The 26,727-nt window shown below is 41.5% G+C and overlaps 1 protein-coding gene across 3 annotated transcripts in view; it reads left to right on the top strand.

Moving 5' to 3' along the window:
* gbe1b (glucan (1,4-alpha-), branching enzyme 1b) overlaps positions 1-26,727 on the top strand; it is a 601,271-nt gene that overhangs the window by 349,241 nt on the left and 225,303 nt on the right. For all 3 annotated transcript variants that reach the window (XM_060833872.1, XM_060833871.1, XM_060833870.1), the window contains exons 6-7: positions 19,601-19,691; positions 22,315-22,524. In XM_060833872.1, coding sequence (XP_060689855.1) covers positions 19,601-19,691; positions 22,315-22,524 — 301 coding nt within the window. The remainder of the gene's footprint in view (positions 1-19,600; positions 19,692-22,314; positions 22,525-26,727) is intronic.

The raw sequence follows: 26,727 nt of genomic DNA, 5'->3' as shown, positions 1-26,727 counted from the left end.
AAGGGTCCTGACCTTTTCTGTATACTTCCTCCTCGTGTTTGATCTCCCAAAATGCATCACCTTACCCTTGTCCAGATTAAACTCCACCTGCAATTTCCCCACCCAACTTTTCAACTGATCTATATCCTGCTGTATCCTTCCAACCTTCCACATATCCTCCAATTTTCATGTCTGCAATTGCACTAATCAGACACTTGCATCTAAATCATTCACATTTATTACAAGGGACTGATTCTTACAGAGCACTTCTAGTCATAGACCCCCCAATCAGAAAGACACCCCTCTTCAACTACCGTCTGTCTTATATGACCAAGTCAATTTTGAATATGATAATAGACAATAGATGCAGGAGTGGGCCATTCTGCCCTTCGAGCCAGCACCACCGTTCATAATGATCATGGCTGATCATCCACAATCAGTATCCAGTTCCTGCCTTATCCCCATAACCCTTGATTCCAATATCTTTAAGAGCTCTATCCATCTCTTTTTTAAAAGTATCCAGAACCTTGGCTTCCACAGCCTTCTGGGGCAGAGCATTCCATATATCCACCACTCTCTGAGTGAAGAAGTTTTTCTGAGCTGAAAAGTGTGTTGCTGGAAAAGCGCAGCAGGTCAGGCAGCATCCAAGGAGCAGGAGAATCGACGTTTCGGGCATAAGCCCTTCTTCAGGAATCCTTCGATTCTCCTCCTTGAATGCTGCCTGACCTGCGCTTTTCCAGCAACACATTTTTCAGCTCTGATCTCCAGCATCTGCAGTCCTCACTTTCTCCCTCTGAAGATGTTTTTCCTCAACTCTGTTCTAAATGGCCTACCCCTTATTTTTAAACTGTGTCCTCAGGTTCGGGACTCGCCCATCAGCGGAAACATGCTTTCTGCCTCCAGTCTCCAATCCTTTAACAATCTTGTACGTCTCGATCAGATCCCCCCTCATCCTTCTAAACTCAAGTGTATACAAGCCCAGTCACTCCAATCTTTCAACATATGAGAGTCCCTCCCTTCCGGGAAGTGACCTCAGGAACCTACGCTCCACCCCCTCAATCGCAAAATGTCTTTCCTCAAATTTGGAGACCAAAACTGCACTCAGTATTCCAGGTACAGTCTCACCAGGTCCTGTACAGCTGCTGAAGGATCTCTTTGCTCCTATACTCAATTCCTCTTGTTATGAAGGCCAGCATGCTATTAGCTTTCTTCATTGTCTGCTGTACTTGCACGCTTGCTTTCATTGACTGATGTCCAAGAACATCTAGATCTCGTTGTATTGCCCCTTTACCTAACTTGGCTCCATTTAGATAGTAATCTGCTTTCCTGTTCTTGCCACCAAAGTGGATAACCACACATTTATCCACATTAAACTGCATCTGCCATGCATCCGTCTACTCACCTAGCCTGTCCAAATCACCCTGTATTCTCATAACATCCTCCTCACACTTCACCCTATCACCCAGCTTTGTGTCATCAGCAAATTTGCTTTTATTATTACTTTTAATGCCTTCATCTGTATCATTAATGTATATTGTAAACAGTTGTGGCCCCAGCACCAAACCTTGTGGTACCCCACTGGTCGCCGCCTGCCGTTCCGAAATGGACCCATTTATCACTACTCTTTGCTTCCTGTCAAGTCAGCCAATTTGCAATCCATGTCAGTATTTTGCCCCCAATACCATGTGCCCTAATTTTGCTCATTAATCTCCTATTTGAGACTTTATCAAAGGCTTTCTGAAAGTCCAGGTGCACTATATCCACGTTCTCCCTTGTCCATCTTCATAGTTACATGCTCAAAAAAATTCCAGAAGATCAGTCAAGCATGATTTCCCCTTCGTAAATCCATGCTGACTCTGACCTATCCTGTTACTGCTATCCAAATGAATCTTTCCCACCTCTGACGTCAGGCTAACCAGTCTATAATTCCCTGTTTTCTCTCTCCCTCCCTTCTTGAAAAGTGGGACAATATTAGCCATCCTCCAATCTGCAGGAACTGATCCTAAATCTATAAAACATTGTAAAATGATTACCAATGCATCCATGATTTATAGAGCCACCTCCTTAAGTACCTGGGACGTAGACCATCAGATCCCGGGGACTTATCAGCCTTCAGACCTAACAATCTATCCAACACCATTTCCTTGCTAATTTAAATTCCCTTCAGTTCATCCATTACCCTAGGTCCTTCAGCCACTATTACATCTGGGAGATTAATTCTGTCTTCCCCAGTGAAGACAGACCCAAAGTACCTATTCAACTCTTCTGTCATTTCCTTGTTCCCCATAATAAATTCGCCCGTTTCTGTCTTTAAGGGCCCAATTTTAGTCTTAACCATTTCTTTTCTTTTCACATACCTAAAAAAATCTTTTATTATCCCCATTTATATTTTTGGCCAGTTTACCTTCGTACCTCTTTTTTTTCTCTGCTCATTGTTTTTTTAGTTATCCTCTGTTGCTCTTTAAAAGTTTCCCAGTCCTTTGGCTTCCCGCTCATCTTTGCTCTGTTATACTTTTCTTTTATCTTCATACAGTCGTTAACGTCCCTCGTCAGCCACAGCCGCCCCCTGCCTCCCCTTAGGATCTCTCTTCCTCTTTGAAATGAACTGATCCTGCACCTTCTGCATTATACCCAGAAATACCTGCCATTGTTGTTCCACTACCATCCCTTGCTAAGGTACTGAACCATTGAACTTTGGCCAGCTCCTCCCTCATAGCTCCATAATTCCCTTTGTTCAACTGCAATACTGACACTTCCGATTCTCCCTTCTCCCTCTCAAACTACAGATTAAAACTTATCATATTGTGGTCACTACCTCCTAATGGCTCCTTTACTTCGAGGTCCCTGATCAAATCCGGTTCGTTGCACAACACCAGATCCAGAATTGCCTTCTCCCTGGTAGGCTCCAGCACCAGCTGTTCTAAGAATCCATCTCGGAGGCACTCCACAAACTCCCTTTTGTAGGATCCAGCATCATCCTGATTTTCCCAGTCTACCTGCATGTTGAAATCCCCCATAACAACTATAGTAATACCTTTGCGTCAGGCCAAATTCAACTCCTTATTCAACTTACATAACATATGGAGGTTATTGGGCTAGTGTAGGTTAGGTAGGCTTCGGTCGGCGCAACATTGAGGGCCGAAGGGCCTGTACTGCGCTGTATTTTTTTTATGTTCTATGTTCTTACACCCTACATCCAGACGACTGTTTGGGGGCCTGTAGATAACTCCCATTAGGGTCTTTCTACCCTTAGAATTTCTCAGCTCTATCCATACTAACTCTGCATCTCCTGATTCTATGTCCAACCTCAAAAGCGACTGAATATCATTCCTCACCATATTGGCCACCCCATCCCCACCCCCTCTGCCCGTCAGTCTTCCCTTTCAATAGCACGAATAGCCTTCAATATTCATTTCCCAGGCCCTGTCCACTTGAAGCCACGTCTCCATTATCTCAGCAATATCGTACTGCCACTTTCCAACTGAGCCTCAAGCTCATCCATCTTATTTCATATACATTGTGCATTCACATATAAAATTTTTAAATTTAACTCCCCTCATTCTTCCTATCAATCCCTATTTCACTTGATCATACTGTATGATCCCTTCTTGAGTTTTCTGCTCAATTGATTTTGTTGTCTTTCTTTACCTCTTATTCTCACTTTCCCTTTAACGTCCTTCTTAAATTTCCAGTTTGTCCTCTTCCCACCACCACTTAGTTTAAACGCACCTGTGTTGCAGTGTGTTACAACTTATCAACTCACTGTAGATCCCATGTTACTTAATTTTCTGGACTAGGAGTAGGAAGGATTGGTGACAGTGAATCTATCTGTGATGTATTGGTAACTAACATTATAAGATGGTGAGCAGTGATGGAATCCATTGTCATAACATCATAAAATTTCACACCAGGGAAAGAGCCTGTATCATCCATTGTGTCTGTTCCAATCACCAGCATCCCTCTGCTCTCGTTCCATTTCCCAGCAACAGGCCAGTAGCCTTGTATGCCAATGAGTTTTGTGTGTTCATCTGAATGCACCTTAAATGTTGTGATGGTTCCTGCCTCTGTCACACTTTCAGGCCGTGTGTGCCATTCACCCATCACCTGGATCAAACCGTTCTTCCTTGAATTCCCTCTGAATGTCCTGTCCCTTAACTTTAATCTATGTTCCCTAGATTTGTCCATTTTACTATCTGTTTCACAGGATTGTACACCTCAATCAAGTCTCCCCTCTGCTTTAAGGAAACAACACCAGCCTATCTAATCTCTTTATAAAGCTGTCATGCTCCAGCTGCAGGCAACATCACCTCCACACCCTCTCGAGTGCAATCACATTTTTCCTGTAGTGTGGCAATCAAAATTGCACACAGTGCTCTGGTTGTGACTTAACTAGCATCTTATACAGCACTGTTGTCATCTTTCTGCACTTGTATTCAATGCTTCAACTAATAAAGACACGTGTCCCATATGCTTCTTTAACCTTCTCATCTACCTGTTCTCTTGCCTCCAAGAAACCTCTTGTAAGACAGAAGTACCAGACGGGACAGCCTGAAAAATATCTTAAATTCTGCAGAGGAAGGAAAAACAGTCTGGTCAGACAACTACAATTATATCTTTAAATATTCAGCATCTTAAAAGCACACAGATCCTGCCAGTTTCTGTGAAAGCAGAAGCTAGCAGCATTAAACTTCCATGTAAAAGTTCAAATCAACTAGAAAGAGACAAAAATAAAGGAGAAAACTTGTGAAGACAAAGAAATGTCTTAACACAGTTACAAGGGGAAAAATGTTGTGATAATCTCAGGATATAGTGAACAATATTGTACGTCAATTTATCCCTTAACAGACGTGTGAAAAACTTTGCATTTGAAAGGATAATTCGAAGCTGCAAAACTAGAAGTTGGCTTAAAATGTTATATTAAGCAAAAAAAAGTTTGAAAATATCTGAAAAGGTAATACAAGAAGATAAACTTTAAAATCTAAACAAACACATCAACAAAAGATTAGAACAATCCTGCAGCAGTTTTAAAGTAAATTGTTTAAAAAGGAGGGACAGCAGCAGTTAAATATAATGACAATGGAGAAGCTGACGGGACTAGCTCTGTAAAACCATGGTTACAACAGCATATAAGAAGCTTGGAATTCTGTGGTGAATAACTCACCTCCTGACACCCCACAGACTGTTCAACATCTGATAGGCACAACAATGATATCCACTTGCCCAGATGAGTGTAGCTGCAACAACACTGAAAAAGCTCAACACCATCCAAAACAAAGCTGCCCATCCAACACCTTCAGTACTCAATCTCTCCATCACCAGTGGACAGTGGCAGCAGTATGTACAACGTATAAATTGTATTGCATTGTTCACCAAGACTCTGTCACCTAGGACAGCAAAGGAAGAAGACATCTGGGAGCACCAGAATGCAGGTTCCTCTCCAAATCTTTACATTCTCACTTGGAACTACCATAGAATCGCTACAGATCTATCATAGCGTCCACACAGTGTGGAAACAGGCCCTTCGACCCAACAAATCCACATTGACTTTCTGAAGAGTAGCCCACCCAGATCCATTCCCCTACCTTATTTTCCTACATTTACCCTTAACTAATGCACCTAACCTACACATCTATGAACATTGAGCAATTTAGCATGGCCAATTCACCTAACCTGCACATCTATGAACATTGAGCAATTTAGCATGGCCAATTCACCTAACCTACACATCTATGAACATTGAGCAATTTAGCGTGGCCAATTCACCTAACCTACACACCTTTGGATTTTGGGGGAAAACTGGAGCACTCGGAGGAAACCCACACGGACACGGGGAGAATGTGCAAACTTCACAGTCGCCGAGGCTAGAATCGAATCCAGGTCCCTACGCTATGAGACAGCAGTGCTAGCCACTGAGCCTCTGTGCCACCCCCTATGTTGCTAATTATTGTTGGATCCAGATCCTGGTGCTCCCTTCCTACAGCAGAGTGTACTGAGATCACATGCTGTGCAGAAGTTCAGGAAGACAGGCGGTTCACCTCTAACTTGTCCAACGCGATCGAGGGGAAATGGGAGCAATAAATGTTAGTCTAGCCAGCAAGGTTCACATGCCATGAATGAATGAAGAAAAATGCATTTTCTGATTATGGTTAAAAATATGGGCATTGTGTGGTCATCAAATTAAGTACTAGTGTTTCTGTGCAAGCATAATACACACACATTTTCTGATTATTCAAATGCTATCACTTCCTTTGGAAAAATCTTTTGATGTACAATGTAGTTGTGTCTAAAAGACTGTGCTTGAAAGTTTCAAGAGGCAGGCATTAAATTTGTAATCATTCAAAAGGTTGAAGATAAAGTGGATCATTAAATGTAAAATTAACTTCTTTTCCTCTTTATTTAATCAATAAATCCACTCCAGGCAGCAGAATTGCAATTTTTTTTCTTTCTTTCCCATCAGCGTCATTTTTATGAGCTCCCTGAGAATCTGAATGCTGTTTCCCATGTGCAAGTTAAATTGAGGAATTTGTTCAACCTGGCCGAATGGAGATTTGTCTTATTTTGTAGTTCTTTCCCGAAGCCACCCAGGTCATGCAGAAGTGTTACATCTCAGGACATGTAAAATGCTGGCTGTTCAAAACCAAAAGTATTAAAATAAAGGATGCCATGTTTTATCTCGCTGGTCCTGCTGTGGTTCAATAGGTTCAGGTTTCAACTCTCAAGGCTTGAACAGAACAAATGCGTTTATTTTATGTTTTTGGACCATTATGTAAATTAGCTAGCATGCTTGCTTCCATAACAGCAGCTGTGTTTCATGGGCTGTGAAGTGTTTTCAACTATCCCAAGGATCTGTTAAGGTGCTACATGACACCAAGTTGGTTTTTGCCTTCTGATGTGTGATTAGTGTATTTTTTAAAATTTACACAGCAGTTTGCATTTATACAGCACCTTTTAGGTGCTAAACAGTGCCAAGGTGCTTGACAGGAATGCTGTTAGCGGCTGAACCACACAAGGACACATTGAAGCAGGTATTCAAATGTTTGGTCAAGCAAATAAACTTTAAGCAGAGCCTTGAAAGAAAGCGGTTTAGGAGGGAATTTCACAACTTATGGCCCAGTCTGCTAAAAGCTGAGTCACCATTGGTCCGGGGGATAAAATCCAGGAATTTTGCAAACTACTAAGAAGTGGAAGAGGCAACATCCTATAGTATTATCGGTGGGCTGTTGATCCAGAGACCCATGTAATGTTCAGTGCACCTGGGTTCAAATTCTGCCACAACAGATAATGGAATTTGAATTCATTAAAAATCTCAAATTAACAGTCTAATCCATTGTCAATTACCATGAGTGTTCATGAGGGAAGGAAATCCATCCTTTCCTGATCTGGCTGACATGTGACTCCAGACCCACAGCATGGGTCAATGTGGTTGATTCTTAATTGCCCTCTGGGCAATTCGGGTTGCAGAATAAACACTGCCCTAGACAAAGACGCCCTTGTACCATGAATGAGAAGAAGAATCTTGACAGGGTTTTAGAGATGGAGGGATGGAACTGGGATTGAAATATGGTTAGATTTGCGGTGATGCTGAATTGCAATCTAACATTGTTGAGCCAGTTGAGAGATGAGGGTTGAATATCGCTTGGTGTGCTTTAGTGTATAAGCAACAGTTCTGCATATGATCAGTGTTATAGAGCATTGAAAATGGGAGGTCACCTGAAAATATCAATGTTGACCATGTTTGGAGGAAACAAGATGTAGATACAGTGTCAGCTGTGGATTTGCTGAGATGGGTAGTGGAGTGCAGAGGTGAATGTTCACAACTGGGTATATCTATCTCGAACAGAAGAGCACAGGACAGATTCCATTACCCCTGTCTATAAACTCCAGTTAGCTGCACACTGAATTTTGCATGCAGCTAAAATGAATGCTCTGCAGATTTTAATGAGCTTAATTCTGTCAATTGCCTCTTGTACAATGCTGATTCACATCCAACTTGTAACCCTTCCAGTATAATGAGCTGTAGATGTTCTTCCAGTGATTGCACTGTTCATCATTTGAATGTCTTCACATATGTAGAACAGTCCACGTGCAGCTAGACCTGGACAGTTTTCGGGCTTTGAGTAAATAGCTGCTTATTTGCTGTTGCTTGTTCAGAATCCTGGAATGTTTTTCTTCTTTAATGAATCTGTTTCGAGCCAGGCCAGCACTTATTGTCCATCCCTGATTGCTTTTGATAATGTGGTGATGAGCTGCCTTCTGAACTGCTACAGTTCATATTGTATGTATGGCCATAGTGCTGTCAGGAAGGGAGGTCCCCAGGATTTTGACACAGTAAGAGTGAATGAATGGCAAAAAAGTTACAAGTCAGGATGGTGTATGGCAGGCATTGGTGAGGTTGCGCATGCAACATAAAGTACAGTTTTCATCCCCATTTCCAAATATTCTGCTATTGGATCCTTAATTGATTCCAATCCTTTTCCCATGATAGATGTTATTTGCTTTTTTGCCTCCCTCCCCGTTTTGAATAGGGGTGTCACATTAGCAGTTTTCCAGTCCTCTAGTATTTCTCCAGAAAGCAACGATTTGTGGAAAATTTTAACCAATGCATCCCATCGCCTATTTCTAGTTATGTTATTGGAGAGGAACTTGCAAATAATAGAGAATCATAGAATCCCTACAGGGATAGAGTTCCCATGTAAATGCTACACTCATCCTTCTGGGTGGTAGAGGCTTTTGGAAAGATACGTGCAGTAGAAGGAGCCTTGGTGAATTGCTGCAATATTTGATGGATGCACACTGCTACCATTGTGCATTGATGTTGAAGTGAGTGAATGCTGAAGATTATAGATGAGGTGCCATTCACATATACTGCCATGTCCCCAGTGGTGTAAAGTTCTTGGGTTTTGTTGGAGCTGCATCTATTCAGGAAAGTGGAGAGCATTTCATCTCACTCCAGTCTCTAGGTTGTATACAGACACTGGCAAGGTCAGTTAACTCATCACAGTACTTGACCTGCTCTTGCCCTTGTCTCTACAATATTTGTATGGCTGTTGCAGTTCTGTTTCTCATTGGTAACACCACCCCCCACCACCCCCCCACCCAACAAGATGTTAATAGAAATGAATTAAATGATAATAATGCAACTGTATGTCTATTCCCCTTCATTGGAGATGGTCATTGCCTGGCATATGTGTGGTTTTATTAGGGCTCCTTCATGTCACACTTTGTCAAATGTGGCCTTGCTGTAAAGGGAGGCTGCTCTTACCTCACCTGAGTGGATATGACAGTCCTGAAGCTGAGCATCTGTTATTAGCTAGTAGCTAAGCAAGCGGTGTTTAATGGCATTGTTGAAGACTGCTTCCATTATTTTACTGATGATGGGGAGTTGACTGGGCAGTAACTAACTAGGTTTGATTGGCCTTCTACTTATGGACAGAATATACTTGAACAATTTTGCATATTTTGGAGTGTATGCCAATATTGTACTTGTGCTGAAACAGCTTGGATGTGGGTGTGGCGTGTTCTCGAGCACAAGTCTTCAGCACTACTTCCAGGATTTTGTCAAAGCACGTAGCCTTTAGAGCATCCAGCTCCTTCAGTTATTTCTTTGATCTCGTGCAGAGTGAAAAGAATTGGCTGAAGATCAGTATGTGATCCTAGGGACTTGATGAGACTGAGATAGATCAACCGCCCAGCTCTTCTGGCCGAAGACAGTTCCAGACACTTCAGGCTTGCTTTTACTTTATTGTTTTGTCTCAACATCATTCAGACTGAGGTATATGTGGAGTGTATGCTTCCTGTTAGTTCTTAAATTGTCTGCCATCACCTGTGACTGGATGTGGTAGGACAGCTTAGCTATGATTTAGAACTTCATGAATACTCAAAAATGACATTATTATTATTCTCCAGTTTGAAAGCAGAGCGTAGAGTTCCAAAAATTGGGCTTAATATCTACGTGTATAAAATGTCTAATAATTAGCACATTTTCTTTCAAAGTTAGAACTCTTCTGCATGATTGAGTTCAAAGAAAAGTACCTTTGAAAGTACATGATAAGCTTGTGCAAAACTTTGCAAATTATAGTTATACAAAATTGACATCAACTAAAGATTCTCAAAAAATTTTCTTCCAGAATAGCTTTCCTTAAAATATGTAAACTTAGAGAAAGTAATGTTTTCATCGCAATATAAATGCTCAGATCTCTCAGCACAGGTATTGACAAAATCAACTAGGAAATTTCATAGAATCATATAGTGCAGAGGAGATCCTTCAGCCCATCGAGTCTGCTGTGACTCGTGAGAAACATGTGACCTTCAAGCTACTCCTTCAGTTTGGTCTACAACCTTGAATGTTATGTCGTACCAAGTGCTCATCCAGGTAAAGGCAGAAGTCACACGACACCAGGTTATAGTCCAACGGGTTTATTTGAAATCACAAGCTTTCGGAGCTCTGCTCCATCAAGTGAATTGACTGACATTTCACCTCATGAAGGAGCAGTGTTCTGTCCAACCTTTCTTCAAAGCTTACATTTTCCATCCTAGGCAGCATCCTGGTGAATTTCTCCTGCATTCCCTCCAGTGCGATCACTTGCTTCCATTAGTATAGTGACCAGGACTGCACACAGTACACTTGCTGTGGTTTCACCAAAGTTCTGTACAATTCATCATGATCCCCCTGCTTTTGTGATCTACAACTCGGTTTATAAAAACAAATTCCTTTTGATGCCCACACTGTATTTGGCAATTTCACATCTCCCATCGGAATAATTTCATGATGGTGCAGTTATGTTTGTGATTGGCTAAGACATCCAAATCCTGCGAGGCAAACCTCATGGTACAGAGGGAAACAATGAACTGGCATTTTCAGATTAGGAGGAGGCTTGCTGGCCTAGTATGGAGGCATTTACCTGGTGTCACTCCCTTGCCTGTAGTCCTGCACATTTTCCCTTTTTAGAAAGTGATCCAATTCACTTTCAAGTATTTTTATTGATCCTGCCTCCTCCATACTCTCAGGTCGTACTTTGCCGTTTTGAACAACTTGCTGAATGAAAATAGTTCTCGTCCTGTCAATCTTCCAACTTTTTTTCATTTTGCCTGAACTCTGAATCCTCGATTCCCAGCTCCTTCACTGGGTTGACGCCTCATTGTTAGATGTACTTGTCCTGCTCTTGGCCTGCTCTTCTTTGAACCAGGATTAATCTCGGAGTTTAATGGCAGGATGAAAGGTTTGCTGGTTCTGGTTGAAAGCAATTTTACTGCTGCTGATGACCCACAGTGCAACCTGGATGGCCAGTTTTGAGCTACTGGAAACATTATGCACCCATCTATTTAGCGCACAAATCTTTCCTCTTTTGTTTTGATTGCTCCAATTCCATCATGGGGTATATGCAAATTATCAGAATAGTATCAGGAAGAGAGACTTGAATCATACCAGGAGACTGGAGAAGCTGGGATTATTCTCACAAGAGCAGAGAAGACCAAGTAAATGTTTGATTCAGGTGCTTCACATCATAACTTGATAGAGTAGATGCAGTGAATTGTTCCTGTGACAGAGGAGTTGGAAATCAAAGGTCACCAAATGTGAGCTAATTCACAAGGAGTCTAGGAGAAATGGGAATTGTTTTAATGCAGAAAGATCTAATGTTCAGGAGCATGCTGCCTAAAAGCAGGGGTAGTGGAACTTCATTAGCAACTTTGCTAAGTGAATTGCATAGCTGAAAAGTAATAGACTTTGAGGGGTGCACAGATTGAACAGGTGCACTGGACTAATTGGATAATTCTTCCAGAGTGCTAGCACAAGCGCAATGGGCCAAATGACAGCCTTACAGGATGTATTATTCTGTAATTTCCCTCATTGCCTTTGTAAAGATAATTCTCAGCCTGCCTTAATTTCTGATTCAGCAGTTGGTGGAAAAGGTCCCTTAGTGCTTATTCCTTAAAATGTTTCAGACCACTATTCACTACCTCATAACTGTCACTGTTCCACTGTGAAGAACCTTTACGAAGAAGTGTTTGTAGCTATAACCTGTCATTTCTACTATCATTCTTTGCTTTGCTGCAGTGCAGAAAAAGCTCAACTGCCTGAAATGCTTAATGAGCTTAACCTATGTCTTGTACAAATTCAACATCACTCCCTTGCTTTTTGATGCAGTAGCACCATTTATGAAACCCAGAATCTCATTTTCTTTTTTTATTGCTTTACTTTACATGCAACCTCACTTTTTAAGATTCTTTATATCTGTAATATCTGTTCCTCCATGCTGACAAGGCTCTTAACTCTTGCAGGCACTGGCGTGAGGAATGATGTTAAAGTTGGCTGATAAGCACATTGTCATGGCAAATGATGAAGATAAATTTCAAGTTTCATTGACAGGTTGTGAAATGGGCAGTATGATAGTCATAGAGCATAAAGCTCCTTGTCATATTTAAAGCCATGTTAGACTGAAAGCTATGGCGGAGCTAGGTCTGCTTGACACTGTTGCCAGTAGGATTAAATCCAAGGTTTGGTTGGCTTGGCAAGAATGGAAACAACATAATGAATGCCTCTTACCCAGTGCATGTTCCTGGGAGTGAAATGGAGTGATCACCTAAAGCCATCTCATGTGATCTCAATGATTTGGTTGATTAGATTAGACTTACAGTGTGGAAACAGGCCCTTCGGCCCAACAAGTCCACACCGACCCGCCGAAGCGCAACCCACCCATACCCCTACACTTACCCCCTACCTAACACTACGGGCAATTTAGCTTGGCCAATTCACCTGACCCGCACATCTTTGTGACTGTGGGAGGAAACCGGAGCACCCGGAGGAAACCCACGCAGACACGGGGAGAACGTGCAAACTCCACACAGTCAGTCGCCTGAGTCGGGAATTGAACCCGGGTCTACAGGCGCTGTGAGGCAGCAGTGCTAACCACTGTGCCACCGTGCCGGTTGGTTTTCACTTAATTTCCGATATTGTGTAAACATGAAAAATTTAAGAGGTCTTGACTCATCCCTGAGGCACATTGTTACTCTGCGTTCAACAAAACACAAGCTCTTATATTTTACCCAGTTCACTTGAAGCTTGAGTGGATTATGGATAGCGTACAGACCCAATTCCTCTCTGAGGTTTGTGTGTACTTGTCTCAATAAAATGAAATGATTACTTCGCTTGTATAGCTGAAATTAGATTTAAATGCAATTGTGGAATAATATTTTTGCATTATTGCAAGGAATAAAATGGAGAATTACTGATCACAATGATTACAGAAAATATCATCTTGTAATGCTCAGGGCCCATTAACCTCAAGAAGGCGGCTTGAAAGCCTTTTTTTTCTTTGAATCTCCAGGGGAATCACTTTGTTAAACTATTTGCATCACCAGTTGGTGACCCACATTGTTTTGTTTTGAATCATGGAAGTGAAATTGAATATTTTGTTCTTGTATGCTGTCAATTAAATGGAAAGCTTTCCTTTGCTCTGTGTTCAAACAATGTGTTTACTGCAGTGTTAAAGGGAAAGTTTTAGCTCTGAAAATGTGTTGCTGGTTAAAGCGCAGTAGGTCAGGCAGCATCCAAGGAACAGGAAATTCGACATTTCGGGCATAAGCCCTTCATGCCCGAAACGTCGAATTTCCTGTTCCTTGGATGCTGCCTGACCTGCTGCGCTTTAACCAGCAACACATTTTCAGCTCTGACCTCCAGCATCTGCAGACCTCACTTTTTACTCGAAAGTTTTAGCTCTACTTGTTTCCTCTTGTCATGTGTTTGAGATGTGAGCCATTACCTGTGAATTATTCAAGTTCTTTTGGTTTCCTCATTTTTTTTGGAGTTTTAAAACACCAGTTTGCTTTAAATTGGATCGAAGATGAGTATGATGCTGCTATTGCTCAAAGTTATGAAGCAAAAAAGCAACAATTTATTAGGTCAAGTACAAGTACAAAGATTAGAGTTCGATCTGTCAATGCATCCAAGATGGGCTGAGTGGCTGCCACCTGTGCCAGGACACTTCTGTGAGACACGATCCATATAAAGATACGTAGCAGACTGACCTGTGGTTGTTGTAAGGGACTGTAAACCTGAGGTCAGAAGTAAACTGCCCTGGATTCTGTCGTTGAAAAGCTTGAATTTTCTCAGAAAGTTGAACTGAACTCGCCAGTGTCTGGGTGGGAGTGCAGGTTCCTTTAATTCACTTTTATTACATATCAGGTTATGGCTCTCTGCAGTTCAATAACACAGTCCTTAGCTGGTTTGGCCTTTTCTCTTTTCACTGTCAAGAAACCTCCCCCAATCTGTTGCTGTCTCATCAGAGTTCTACTTGAAGTTCTGTTTTAAAATAGTGTCTTCCAGAATCACATACAGATCATGCTCAAGATGGTTGCTACATCATCTTTTAATGAAGCCTTGTTCTGCAGAGTAATGTCATTTAAGCTGAACTTCCTTGTAGCTGTCCTTCCTCTCTCATTTTCAAAGAATCCCAGAATTTGCACGGTGCAGGAGGAGGACAATCAGCTGATCCTGTCTGCACCAGCCCTCCAAATAAATAGCGTGACTCCGTTCCATCCTCCATTTCCCAGGGACCCTGTACATTATTTCTACTTAAAGAATCCTCTTGAATCCCTCAATTAAACTTGCCTCCATGACACTGCCAGGCAGTCCATTCCATACTTGAACCTCTTGTTGAGTGAAAATGTTTTTCTTACCTAGCATTTGCTGCTTTTGTAAATCACTTTAAACCTCGACCCCTTCATTAGTGAAGTGTTTACAATTGGAAATTGTTTCACCCTGTCTACTGTGTATGTTCCATTCATGAATTTGAAAACTCATCCAGTCTGTGTTGGTCTTCTCCTCTCCAAGGAAAACAGTCACCGCTTGAAATCTATCCTCATCACTGAAGTGACCCATTCCTGCACACTGTCCAATTTGTTCACATCTTTCTTCACATCTGGCAGTCACACTGTATGCAGTACTCTAGCTGAGGTCTAACTAGTGTCTTGTCATGGATTCAGCATAACCTCCCTGCTCTTGTACTCTTAATCATAATTTATACACCCACAAGAGGTAAATTCTGAGAAACTTTTAAATTCTCAAATCTTTGATGATCTATTGTATTATTCTAAGACTCATTGAATTGTAAATGGTTTTCTTTGTGATTGATGTTGAGAAAGCACACTTGTCTGTTTGCCTGCTTTTTACCTGACAGTTAACGTGTACAGTCACATATCCTTTGGGAGCCATCCTATCAGTTGTCCATTTTAAAATATCACGTTAGACTTCTTTATGAAATATGTTCTGTAATTACACTGCCATGTCGCATCCCTTTTCCTTATGCTGAAATTTTACTGATGAATTTTGGTGATTATTCAAAGGTTGTTTAAAATATTAATTAAAATGATGCTGAAAGTTTTTTTTTAAACAGACTTAAGTGTGATCTAGAAAAATTAATGAATGGAAATAGAAAAGAAAATTAAGGCTAAACATGCCCTGGTGTGGAATTCTCCTCCTTGCTAAAGGATTTGGGGGTCAGGCTATTTGAAATGATGGTTTGCTTTACTCGTTAACATATCCTAAAGATTCAACCACTTAAAAAGAAAAATAAAGAATTGTGGATACTGGAAATTGCTGGAGAAACTCAGCATCTGTGGAGAGAAAGCAGCGTTAACATTTCAGGACCAGTGCCTCTCCCTCAGAGTTCCTCCAGCAATGTCTGTAAGTTGCATCCACAGTTGTTTCAGGCTTTCATGAATATGGCTGTCATTGGCAGAGCCAGCTTTTATTGGTCATCCCTAAATTGCTGTTGGACTGACCAGCTCTGCTAGATCCTTCCAGGGAGCAGGTCTGAATCACTCCTATTCTTGAGTCTGGAATTGTGTGTTGGCCAGACCAGGGAAGGATGGCTGTTTCTTCCCTGAAGGACATTAGTGAATCAAATGGGATTTGCAAAAATCATAGAAGAGTTGAAAATAGGAGCGGAAGTAGGAATTTGGCCCTTCGAATTTGCTCAACATTTCAATGTGATCATGGCTGATTATCCAACTTCATATCCTATTCCTCCTGCATCCCGTTAGCCCAAAGAGTTATATCGAACTCTTTCTTGAAAACATTGATGTTTTGACCTCAAATGCATTCTGGGGCAGAGAATTGCACAGATTCATTACTCTCGAGGTGAAAATATTTTCCTTATCTCAGTCCTAAATGGCCTACCATGTATCCTTTGACTGTGACTCCTGGTTCACAGAATAGAATCTCCACAGTGTGGAAACAGGCCCTTTAGCCCCAGTCCACACCGACCCGCTGAAGAGTAACCTACCCAGACCCATACCCCTATTCTATTTTCCTATATTTACCCCTAATTAATACACCTAACTTACACATCCCTGAACACTATGGGTAATTTAGCATGACCAATTCGCCTACCCTGCACATCTTTGGATTGTGAGAGGAAACCGGAGCATCCAGGGGAAACCCACAGAGACACGGGGAGACTGTGTAAACTCCACACAGACAGTCATCCGAGCCAGGAATCAAACCTGGGTCCCTGGCACTGTGAGGCAGCAGTGCTAATCACTGAGCCATCGTGCCACCCAGTTTTGGACTTGTCATCGCGACATCCTGTGTTTACCCTGTCTAGTCCTCTTGGAATCTTATAGTTCCTCTGAGATCCCCCGCACGCCCAAGCTTTTCTAAACTCCACTGAATACTGTCCCAACTGATGCTATCTCTGTTTGTATGTTAGTGCTGCTATCCCAGGAATCAATCTGGAAAACCGATGTTGCACATGCCAGATAAGGTGACCAAAACTGCATACAGCTGTGGTGTCACCAAGGTACAGTTGCAGCAAGACATCCCTGCTCCTGTACTCGAGTCCTCTCTTTATGAAGGCCTTCTTTAATGAAATCCAGAATTATCCCCACTACTGACATTGGGCTAACTGATCTATAATTCCTCTCTCTGTCCTTTTATAATGTAGGTTTACATTAGCTATCCTTTGGTGCATAGGAACCGTTTCAGAGTCTACAGAATCTTGAAAGCTGACTACTGATGCTTTCACTGTTTCTAGAGCCACTTCCTTAAGGCTCTGGGATTGAAATCATTGGGCCCTGCGGATATCGATCTTCAATCCCATAAGTTTCCAAAACAACCATTTCCCCACTAATACTGACTTCCTTCAGTTCTCCCCCCCTCACTAGACAGTGTTCCCCAATGTTTTTGAGACATGTTTGTGAAAATAGAAACCAGGGATATATCTGGTCTACTTTTTTTTGTACCTTATTATAATTTGCCATATTCCTGACTGTCTGGGACCTACGTTTGTCTTCACAACTCAATAATTCAGTCTGTATGTTCTCTGAATCCTATTCTCATACTCTATACCAATCTCCCCGCTCCCCCCCCCCCCCCACCTTAATCGATCTCTTTGTTCTCCTTTGCTGAAATTTAAACTGCTCCCATTCCTCAGGTGCTGCTCTTGTTGACTTACTTGTATGTCTCTTCTTTGGATGTAATACAATCCCTTGTTTCCCTTGTTAGCTGTGGCTGGGCCATCGTTCCTGTTTCATTTTTGTGCTGAACAGGCATGAGCAATTGGTGAAGTTCATCTATTCACTTCTTAAATGTGTGCTGTTGCCCGACCACTGTCATCCCTTTGAGTAACATTCCTTATATATCATAATCCAAACATGCCTCACACCTTTGTAATACCCCTTATTTAGATTTAGGACCATAGTCTCAGAATCACCCACATTTTCTCCTTGGTACAGATTTGTTAATAGGTTCAAATTAATTTTAATTTCTATGTCCCTCTGAAAATTAACTTGAGCCTCTGGATTGCTAGTCGAAGAGTGTGGTGCTAGAAAAGCACAGCCAGTCAGGCAGCATCCAAGGCGCAGGAGAGTCAACATTTCGAGCATAAGCCCTTCATCAAGAGTCCTCTTGCTCCTCGGATGCTGCTTGACTAGCTATGCTTTTCTAGTATCTGCCGTCCTCACTTTCTCCTCTGGATTACTAGCCCAGTGATGTTACCATTATGCCACCATCTCCTGTCTACAGGAGTCCGTTATGTAATTGTACAGGACATTGTTTAAGCCACTTTTGGAATACTGCGTTCAGTTCTGGTCTCCTGCATAGGAAGGATGTTGGGAAACTTGGAAGGGTTCAGAAAAGATTTACAAAGATGTTGATAGGGCTGGAGGGTTTGAGCTACAAGGAGAGGCTGAATAGGCTGGGACTATTTTTCCTGGAGTGTCAGAGGCTGCGGGGTGACATTAGGAGGTTTATAAAATCATGAGGGGCATGGAAAAGGTGAATCATCAAGGTCTTTTTCCCAGGATGGAGGATTCTAAAACTAGAGGACAAAGGCTTACAATGAGAGGGGGAAAAAAATTTAAAAGCGACCTGAGGGGCAACGTTTTCATGCAGAGGGTGGTGCGTGTGTGGAATGAGCTGGAATTGGTGGAGACTGGTATAACATTTAAAAGGCATCTGGATGGGTATATGAATTGGAAGGGTTAAGAGGAATATGGGCTAAGTGCTGGCAATTGGGACTAGATTAATTGAGGACATCTGGTTGGCAGGGAATAATTGGACTGAAGGGTCTGTTTCCGAGCTGTACAGTTCTGCGACTCGGTGGTATTTGTTAGAAGTAATCAAGGATAAAGAGAAGGTCACCAGTCAGAGCTCCAGGAGTGTTATAATTCCATCCATGTACACTCCTCCTTCAGTCAACTATGTCTGTGCTGGCTCAGGTACATTCAGCAGGTGAGTGATGTCATAAGATTCTCTATACAGCAACCCGCCAGTGGGCCACAATCACCTGCGGGTCCGTGTCTGTGGTGTAAGAATACTCTGTAAGCAAGTTTGGTGGGCATTGAAACTGTCAACTGGGAGCTAGCAACTGATAATCATGGTCCCTAGAGATTAACTGTTTGGAATCGGTGAGCTGAAATTAGAAACTGAGAGGGGAAGGGACCAGAGAAAACAATGGCCAACAAGTCATGCATCTTAACCATCTGCCACTGTGCTAAGTGTGGCATACTAGACTGTGGTACCAAATGTGGGTATCACACCAGGAAATGCTTACCATGGTTGACCATGATAACATAAACCAGTGTTTTTGGAGATTAAAGGCTGTGTCACCACAAGATGGAGAAGTCACCAGTTTCACATGTGAAGTTGCTTAAGTGCCAAGGTCATTTTTCATGGCTGTTAGAAAAAGAAGAGAAGGAATAGGACTACCCGAGCATCTATTTTAAGCAGCTAATGCATGCTATTTGAGGCACGAGGCGCCTCCTGTGCTGTACTATTCAGTGATTTAGCCATCAGTTGTCAACTACAGTGGACAATAAAGATGCACCGGCCAAAAGGCCTGTACTGCGCTGTTATGTTCTATGCTGGAATCTGTGCTGAAAACAACAAATGCTGGAGATCACAGCGGTTCAGGCAACATCCATGGAGAGGGAGCAAGCTACCATTTTTGTGTTTAGATGACTCTTCATCTAAACTCAAAACATTAGCTTGCTCTTTCTCCAGGAAAGCTGCCTGACCTGCTATGATCTCTAGCATTTGTTGTTTTCACTACATAATTATTAGATGTTGTAAAATAACCTTATTTCAAAATACAAAGAGTTATTTTGTTTTCCTACTTTGCAGGTTATAACTGTATCCAGCTGATGGCTGTAATGGAACATGCCTACTATGCCAGTTTTGGTTATCAAGTTACCAGCTTCTTTGCTGCTTCAAGGTACGACCAACCACTGTGTTTTCCTTACCGTGGAACACTTCCTTCCTGAAGCTTTTCGAAATTTATATTAAAAAAAGAGCAAAAGTTACAGATGAATCTTCCTGTTGATGAACAGATTGTTGTCACAGAATTGTGCAAAATACACAAACACCATTTGGCCCGTTGCACCCAGGTTACCCTGTTTTGCTTCATATATTTAAGCAACTCAGTTTTAGAAGCTATCATTGAATTTACTTGCTCTACACTTTTTGATAGTCCACTTTCATTCATAGCAACTGATAGGATTAAAATAAGAAATCTTTGATATCATCTGCTTCTTTTGTCAGTTGCCTTAAATGTATATCCTGACTGCTGGAAACTGTTCTCTGCCTATGATATTCAGATTATTTTGTTATTTTTGAGCATCTTTATTAATTCTCCTCTGTGCCATGGATAAAAAGTCCCACACTCTCTGATATTTCTGCCTAACTAGAGTCTGCATTCCTCATGTGATTCTCATAAATCTCCTTTACACAGGGATCTAACCAAAACTTTACAAACATTGAATGCAGTTTCCTGCTTGTTACACACTCTGCTTTTATTGATAAAACCAAGGTTTATTGATAAATCTTGTATCCTTTCCAACAGATTGTCCTGTCACCCTGCAAAATTTGTATTCATAAGAGGCAACAATGATCCTCTCTGCTTATAATTCTGAGATTTGTATTTCTAATATCTGAAATTATGCTTTGTGCACACAAGTCCAGGCTACTGAGGTATTAAAATACAGATGTAGAACTTTAATGTCCAGTTTTTGTGTAGCTCGATTCAAGCTGCTGTATCTGTCCAATACCCAATCCAAATCTGAAAAAGAACCATTCATCAATACTCTCTGCTTCTCTCCCTTAGCCAGTTTGGTTCATTGAGACCCCATTAAACCCATTCTCCTAAATTTTGTAACTATGTAAATTAAGTGGATCTTAATCACACACGATTACTTCATCGTTCTTAATGTTATTATAGGTGAGAATGAGACATTAACCAAGTGTATTTGTGTGTTTGAGTGCATATTTATGGTCATTTAAAGAATCTATAGCAATCTTTTGAAAAGAGAGTGGTATTTTTTTCAGTATCCAGGATAATGTTGCTGTTTCAACTCATCAGACCGAAAGTAGAGTTATTATTGACGTACCTTGCTGCTGGAGGGGATCCTGCTGTTTCAAAAGGCAGAACAGTAATTGTACTTGCGAGCAATTCCTTGTTGGTGAAGTGTATGATTTTGAGAGGTGTGATAAGGCACAACTTAAATGCTAATACTAAACCCCATCCTTCTGCACACAATTATTACAGAAAAAGGTGAACTGTAAGAAACAGGCAGTGGCCCATTTACAGGATCTGTGCTTCTCCAACTAGTTGCTGGATTGCTGTTTGCCACCAAGCTAAAGCTCTGCTCTGTGGTATTTCCAGATCTGGGAGCTGCTGGAAAGGATTAGATTAATTGAAAACATTGTTATATGGCACTTTTATTTTTGCCTTATGATCAGCTGCTACATGTATATTAAATATACTTGCTGAGAAAGAGCTGCTGCTCTTTAAAAGATTCACCTTCACTTGCAAGAGAAATAAAAAGGTTTCCTTTCTGCAGCAATAGTTGCCTGTCCAAAACACTGAATAATGTACTGAAACGCACTACTTGTCGACATTTAGCAAAAGCAGCAACCATTTCCTGCACCAGGTACCACAAGCAGCAGTGAAATTTACAGCTTGTTAAGGAGGAACATGGCGAAACCCTTCAACTTGAGTTTGGCCTGAACCGATCCTATAAAGCTCTCCACTCCTCAATCCTGAAAATTATATCAGTGCTGATCTATATCTTCATTCCGATCTTGATTTTCAACCTTGTTGCTAGTGGAAGTATTTTAACCAAGATACCAAGGGAATTCCTTGTTTCCCTTCAGATAATTCCGTAGGATCTTTAGCATCTACAGGCCAGTTATTCAGGTTATGATGTTGGGTTTACACACTCTGACTCTGGTATGTGTCCTGAATTGGATTCAAGGTTGAAGTGACATAATTAAAAGTTAAATTAGAGCTGAAAACTAAATTGGACAGCTTTTGTTTTTGAATAACTGGGACAGAAATAACAGCCGAAATGGCTTCCCTTGGTGCTTTCAAAGTCTTTCATTCTCAGATATTTTTTAAGAGATTGCAAGGCCAATGGAGGTTGAACCTTCCTCTGTCTGGTTCATGACCAGACTGTGATGTCTGGCCTTGGTCTTTTTGGGATTTGGATTCTCAACCTGTGAGCGTTTGTAGAACTTTTATTCTGAGCTTAGGCATTGGAGGAAGAGGAGAGTTTGGTGAGACTGTGTGGCAGAAGGTTTATTGTTGGTGAGAGGCTCTGAAAAATGTGGCTTCGCAGTTGGAGATAATGTGAACACATGATTTCTGTGGACCTTCAACACAACTTGTGTTTTTTAATTCCATATTGATTTTGGTCAACAGCACAAAAGTAAAATGAGACAGCCTAGTTGTGAGGACATACGTGTAAAGACCCTGATAGCAATAAAGATCAGCCACTTTAAAAAGCAAACAAGGCGACAAGAGAAAAATAACATGTTCCTGTTTTTTTTTGTGTATATAGTCGCTTTGGAACTCCTGATGAGCTGAAGGAACTGGTTGACACAGCTCACTCAATGGGACTGTTTGTGCTACTGGATGTTGTCCACAGCCATGCATCGAAAAACACACAGGATGGTCTCAACTTGTTTGACGGGACTGATGACTGCTTCTTCCACTCTGGAGCCCGTGGCACGCACTTGCTGTGGGACAGCCGACTTTTTAACTATTCAAAGTAAGTAAATTGAAAATGTCTTTCTTGGTCCATTAGTGTTAACTATATTCTTCCTTCACTTTTCGCTTCTTGTCTTGACTTTTATAATAAATACCCCAAGCTGACTAAGGTCTGTTTAAGATTTTCTTTTCGACAGCATCCTGCTGTTCAAGCTGAACAAATTCTTTGTAACTCACTCTAATTAACTCTCCGAGGGCTCTTTCAGATGGATATTTTTGAAAGTTTTGCCAGAAGTCAGTTAAATCAGAATCACTTCATGTGAATTACCTTTTTTTTATTTCTTCCTTTTTGTCTGTTGACCTTGATAATCCTACTCTGTTTTACCTTGATTCACACCAAGTCATAGTGAATCAAAAAGGGCGTCTCTGTGAACTGCTGAGTAAATTCACTTGACAGAACCCTGAAAGAGTGATTGATGATTATTGTGTTATCTTATTGCTCACCATGCCATTTTGCCATCTAGTATCTACTCTAGCATCTCCTTACTCTGAATCCATTGTTAACTTCAGCATGCACACCCATCCACTAACTCCACTCCATCCTCACCACCACCATTACCAAACCCCATGTGGGTTCTTTGTCACTTAACACAGTATTTCAGTATTGCTTGACATCTAAATTTATTTGATATTTGTGTGAAGCTTCCGGGGACCTTTTTAATTTTGTTAAAAGATCTACACAAATGCAGATTGATGCTGGTGTTGTTTTTTTTTCTCCGGATCTTAGGAGGAATTTAAACTAATTCAGCAAGGAAGAGGACAGACTGTTAGCAGAATAAGGGCTCAGAAATGTGCAAAAAAGCAATGAAGTCAAAGGGAGTGCAGCTGTATTGATTTTCAAGAGAGTAAGGTGAGGCTGGATGGTCTTAAGGGTAATGATTGACACTTGGAAGTGTGATACAGCATCCATAAAAGGATTGGCAACTCAGTATTCCTGGATATAGAATTTTCAGGTGAGACAGAGGAGAGGATGAAAGAGGAAGTGACATTGCATTATTAATTCAGGAGTCAGTTATTGCAGTAAGAAGTGATGATATCTTGGAGGGAGCACTGAATGAAGCATTGTGGGTAGAGCTTAGAAATAAAACAAAGGACAGTCACATTGCTATGTGTTTATCATAGAGTCCCAGAGAGTTGGTGAGAAATTGAGAAGGGCGTTTGTGCACAATTCTCAGAGATGTGTAAATAATAACAAGGTAAGTATAGTTGGTGATTTCAACTTTCTCAACATTCGCTGGAATAGACAGAGTGTTAAGGGCTTGGATGGAGTGGATTTCTTGAAATCTATCCAGGAAAACTTTAAGACCAATATGTATAGGATCCAACACGGGTTAGAGCTGTTTTGAACCTAATTCTAGGGAATGAAACTGAAAAGGTGTTGACTTGGTGGGGGAGTGTTTTAGTGATAGTCATCATAAGGTGGTATAATTTAAGCTTAGAATGAACAAAGAAATAGATAAGTTGCAAAAAAAAACAAAGTTTTGGATTTGGGAGAGTGGATTTTAGTAAAGTAAGGCAAGTTCTGGCCAAGGGATGCTGGGAACAGCTGCTCGTTTGGCAGTCCACAAAGCAGCAGTTAGGGGTACATTCAAGAAGGAAATGGGGAGATTACAAGCCCAGTGTGTTCTCTGTAGGGTCATAGGAAATGGTAACAAGCCCAGAGACCCAGCGATATTCAGGGTACAATGAGAGGGACTTTTAGCAGGTACAAGAGGAACAAATCAATGAAGACAATAGTGGGGTACAGAAAGTGCAGATGGAGCTTAAGAAAGCAATTAGGAAAGTAAAGAGGGATATGAGAAAACTATGGCTGGTAAAAGTAGGTAAATTCCCAAGGTATTCTATCAGTGTATGAATGGGACAAGGATAACCAGGGGAAGAGTAGGGCCCATTAAGGACCAAGGCGCAATCTATGGGTGTAGACAGAGGACATTAGTGGATCTTGAACCAATACTTCACACCTGTCTTCATCCAGGGGAATGAGGATGAAGGAATGGAACCCATGAAGAAAGAGGGCGAGGTGCTTGAATAAATTGACAAAGGCAAGGACAGGGTATTAGAGATATTGGCAGGCTTAAGGACATAAGAACTAGGAGCAGGAGTAGGCATCTGGTTCTTCGAGTCACCTCCACCATTCAATAAGATCATGGCTGATCTTTTCGTCGACTCAGCTCCACTCTCACCATAACCCTTAATTTCTTCACTGTTCAAAAAAAATCTACTTTACCTTTAAAAATGTTTACTGAAGTAGCATCAACTACTTCACTGGGCAGGGAATTTCACAGATTAACAACCCTCTGGGTGAAGAAGTTCCTTCTCAATTCAGTCCTAAATCTGCTTCCCCTCATTTTGAGGCTATGCCCTCTTGGCCCAGTTTCACGCACCAGTGGAAACATTTTCTCTACTTCTATCTTATCTATTCCCTTCCTAATTTTATATGTTTCTTCTTTCTTCTAAATTCCAATTAATTAAATCCCACTCTATTCGGTCTACCCTCCTTAGCCAGCCCCCTCAGTTCCAGAATCAACCTCGTGAACGTCCTTTGCACTCCCTCTAGTGCCAGTACATCCTTCCTTAAGTGAGGAGACCAAAACTAGAGAAATCTCCAGGTCCAGATGAATTGTGTCCCAGGCTGCTGTGAGAGGCAAGAGAAGACTTTGCAAAAGCACTGCCCAAATTTTAAATGTCTTCTTAGCCACAGAGGAGATTCCAGAGGATAGGAGAACAGCCTATGTGCTTCGATATTTTTCCTGGATCATCGGAGGCTGAAAGGTAACCTTATAAAGGTATATAAAATCATGAGGGGTGTGGACAGGATATATATTTAAGGTCTTTTCCCTGGGGTGGGGGAGTCCAGATCTAGCGGGCACAGTTTTTTGGTGAGAGAGGAAAGATTTAAAAGGGAAATCCCAAAGCTTTTTATTTGTATATAAGGAGTAAGAGGGTAACGAGAGAAAGGGTGGGCCCACTCAAGGACAAAGGAGGAAGTGGGTGAGATTCTTAATGAGTACTTTGTATTGGTATTCACCAAGGAGAGGGACTTGACAGATGTTGAGGTTAGGGATAGATATTTTATTACTGTAGATCCAGTTGGCATAAAGAGGGTGTTGGGTATTTGAAAAGACATTAAGGTGGACAAGTCCCCAGGTCCGGATGGGATCAATCCCAGGTTACTGAGGGAAGCGAGAGAGGAGATAGCCAGGGCCTTAACAGACAACTTTGCAGCATCCTTGAACATGGGTGAGGTCCCAGAGGACTAAAGAATTGCTAATGTCCTCTTGTTTAAGAAGGATAGCATGGATAATCCAGGTAATTATACACTGGTGAGCCTGACATCAGTGATAGGAAAACTGCTGGAGAAGATATTGAAGGATAGGATCTATTCCCATTTGGAAGAAAGTGGCTTTATCAGAGATGGGCAACATGGTTTTGTGCAGGGACTATCATGTCTTACCAACTTAATATAATTCTTTGAGGAAGTGACAAAGTTGATTGATGAGGGAAGGTTTGTAGATATCATATATATGGATTTCAGTAAGGTGTTTGATAAGGTTCCCCATGGTAGGCTGCTGGAGAAAGTGAAGTTGCAAGGGGTCCAGGGTGTACGAGCTAGATGGATACAGAACTGGCTGGGCAGCAGGAGACAGAATAGTTGTGGAAGGGAGTTTTTCAAAATGGAGACCTGTGACCAATGGTGTTCCACAGGGATCTGTGTTGGGACCATTATTGTTTGTGATGTACATAAATGATCTGGAGGAAGGTATAGATGGTCTGAATAGCAAGTTTGTACATGATACTAAGAGTGATGGAGTAGCAGATAGTGAAGGGGACTGTGAGAGAATGCAACAGAATATAGATAGATTGGAGAGTTGGGCAGAAAAATGGCAGATGGAGGTTATCCATTTTGGAAGATCCAATTCAAGAGTGAACTGTACAGTAAATGGAAAAGTCCTGGGGAGAATTCATGTACAGAGAGATCTGAGTGTTCAGGTCCATTGTACCTTGAAGGTGGCCACGCAGGTCGATAGAGTGGTCAAGAAGGCATACGGCATGCTTTCCTTCATCAGAAGGAGTATTGAGTACAAGAGTTGGCAGGTCATTATATAGTTGTACAGGACTTTGGTTCAGCCACATTTGGAATACTACATGCAGTTCTAGTCGCCATATTACCCAAAAGGACATGGATGCTTTAGGGAGGGTGCTT

Source organism: Hemiscyllium ocellatum, chromosome 12, assembly GCF_020745735.1.
Source record: "Hemiscyllium ocellatum isolate sHemOce1 chromosome 12, sHemOce1.pat.X.cur, whole genome shotgun sequence".
Lineage (NCBI taxonomy): Eukaryota > Metazoa > Chordata > Chondrichthyes > Orectolobiformes > Hemiscylliidae > Hemiscyllium > Hemiscyllium ocellatum.
The sequence above is the reverse complement of the archived record's forward strand: the minus strand, read 5'-3'. Positions and strand labels throughout refer to the sequence as shown.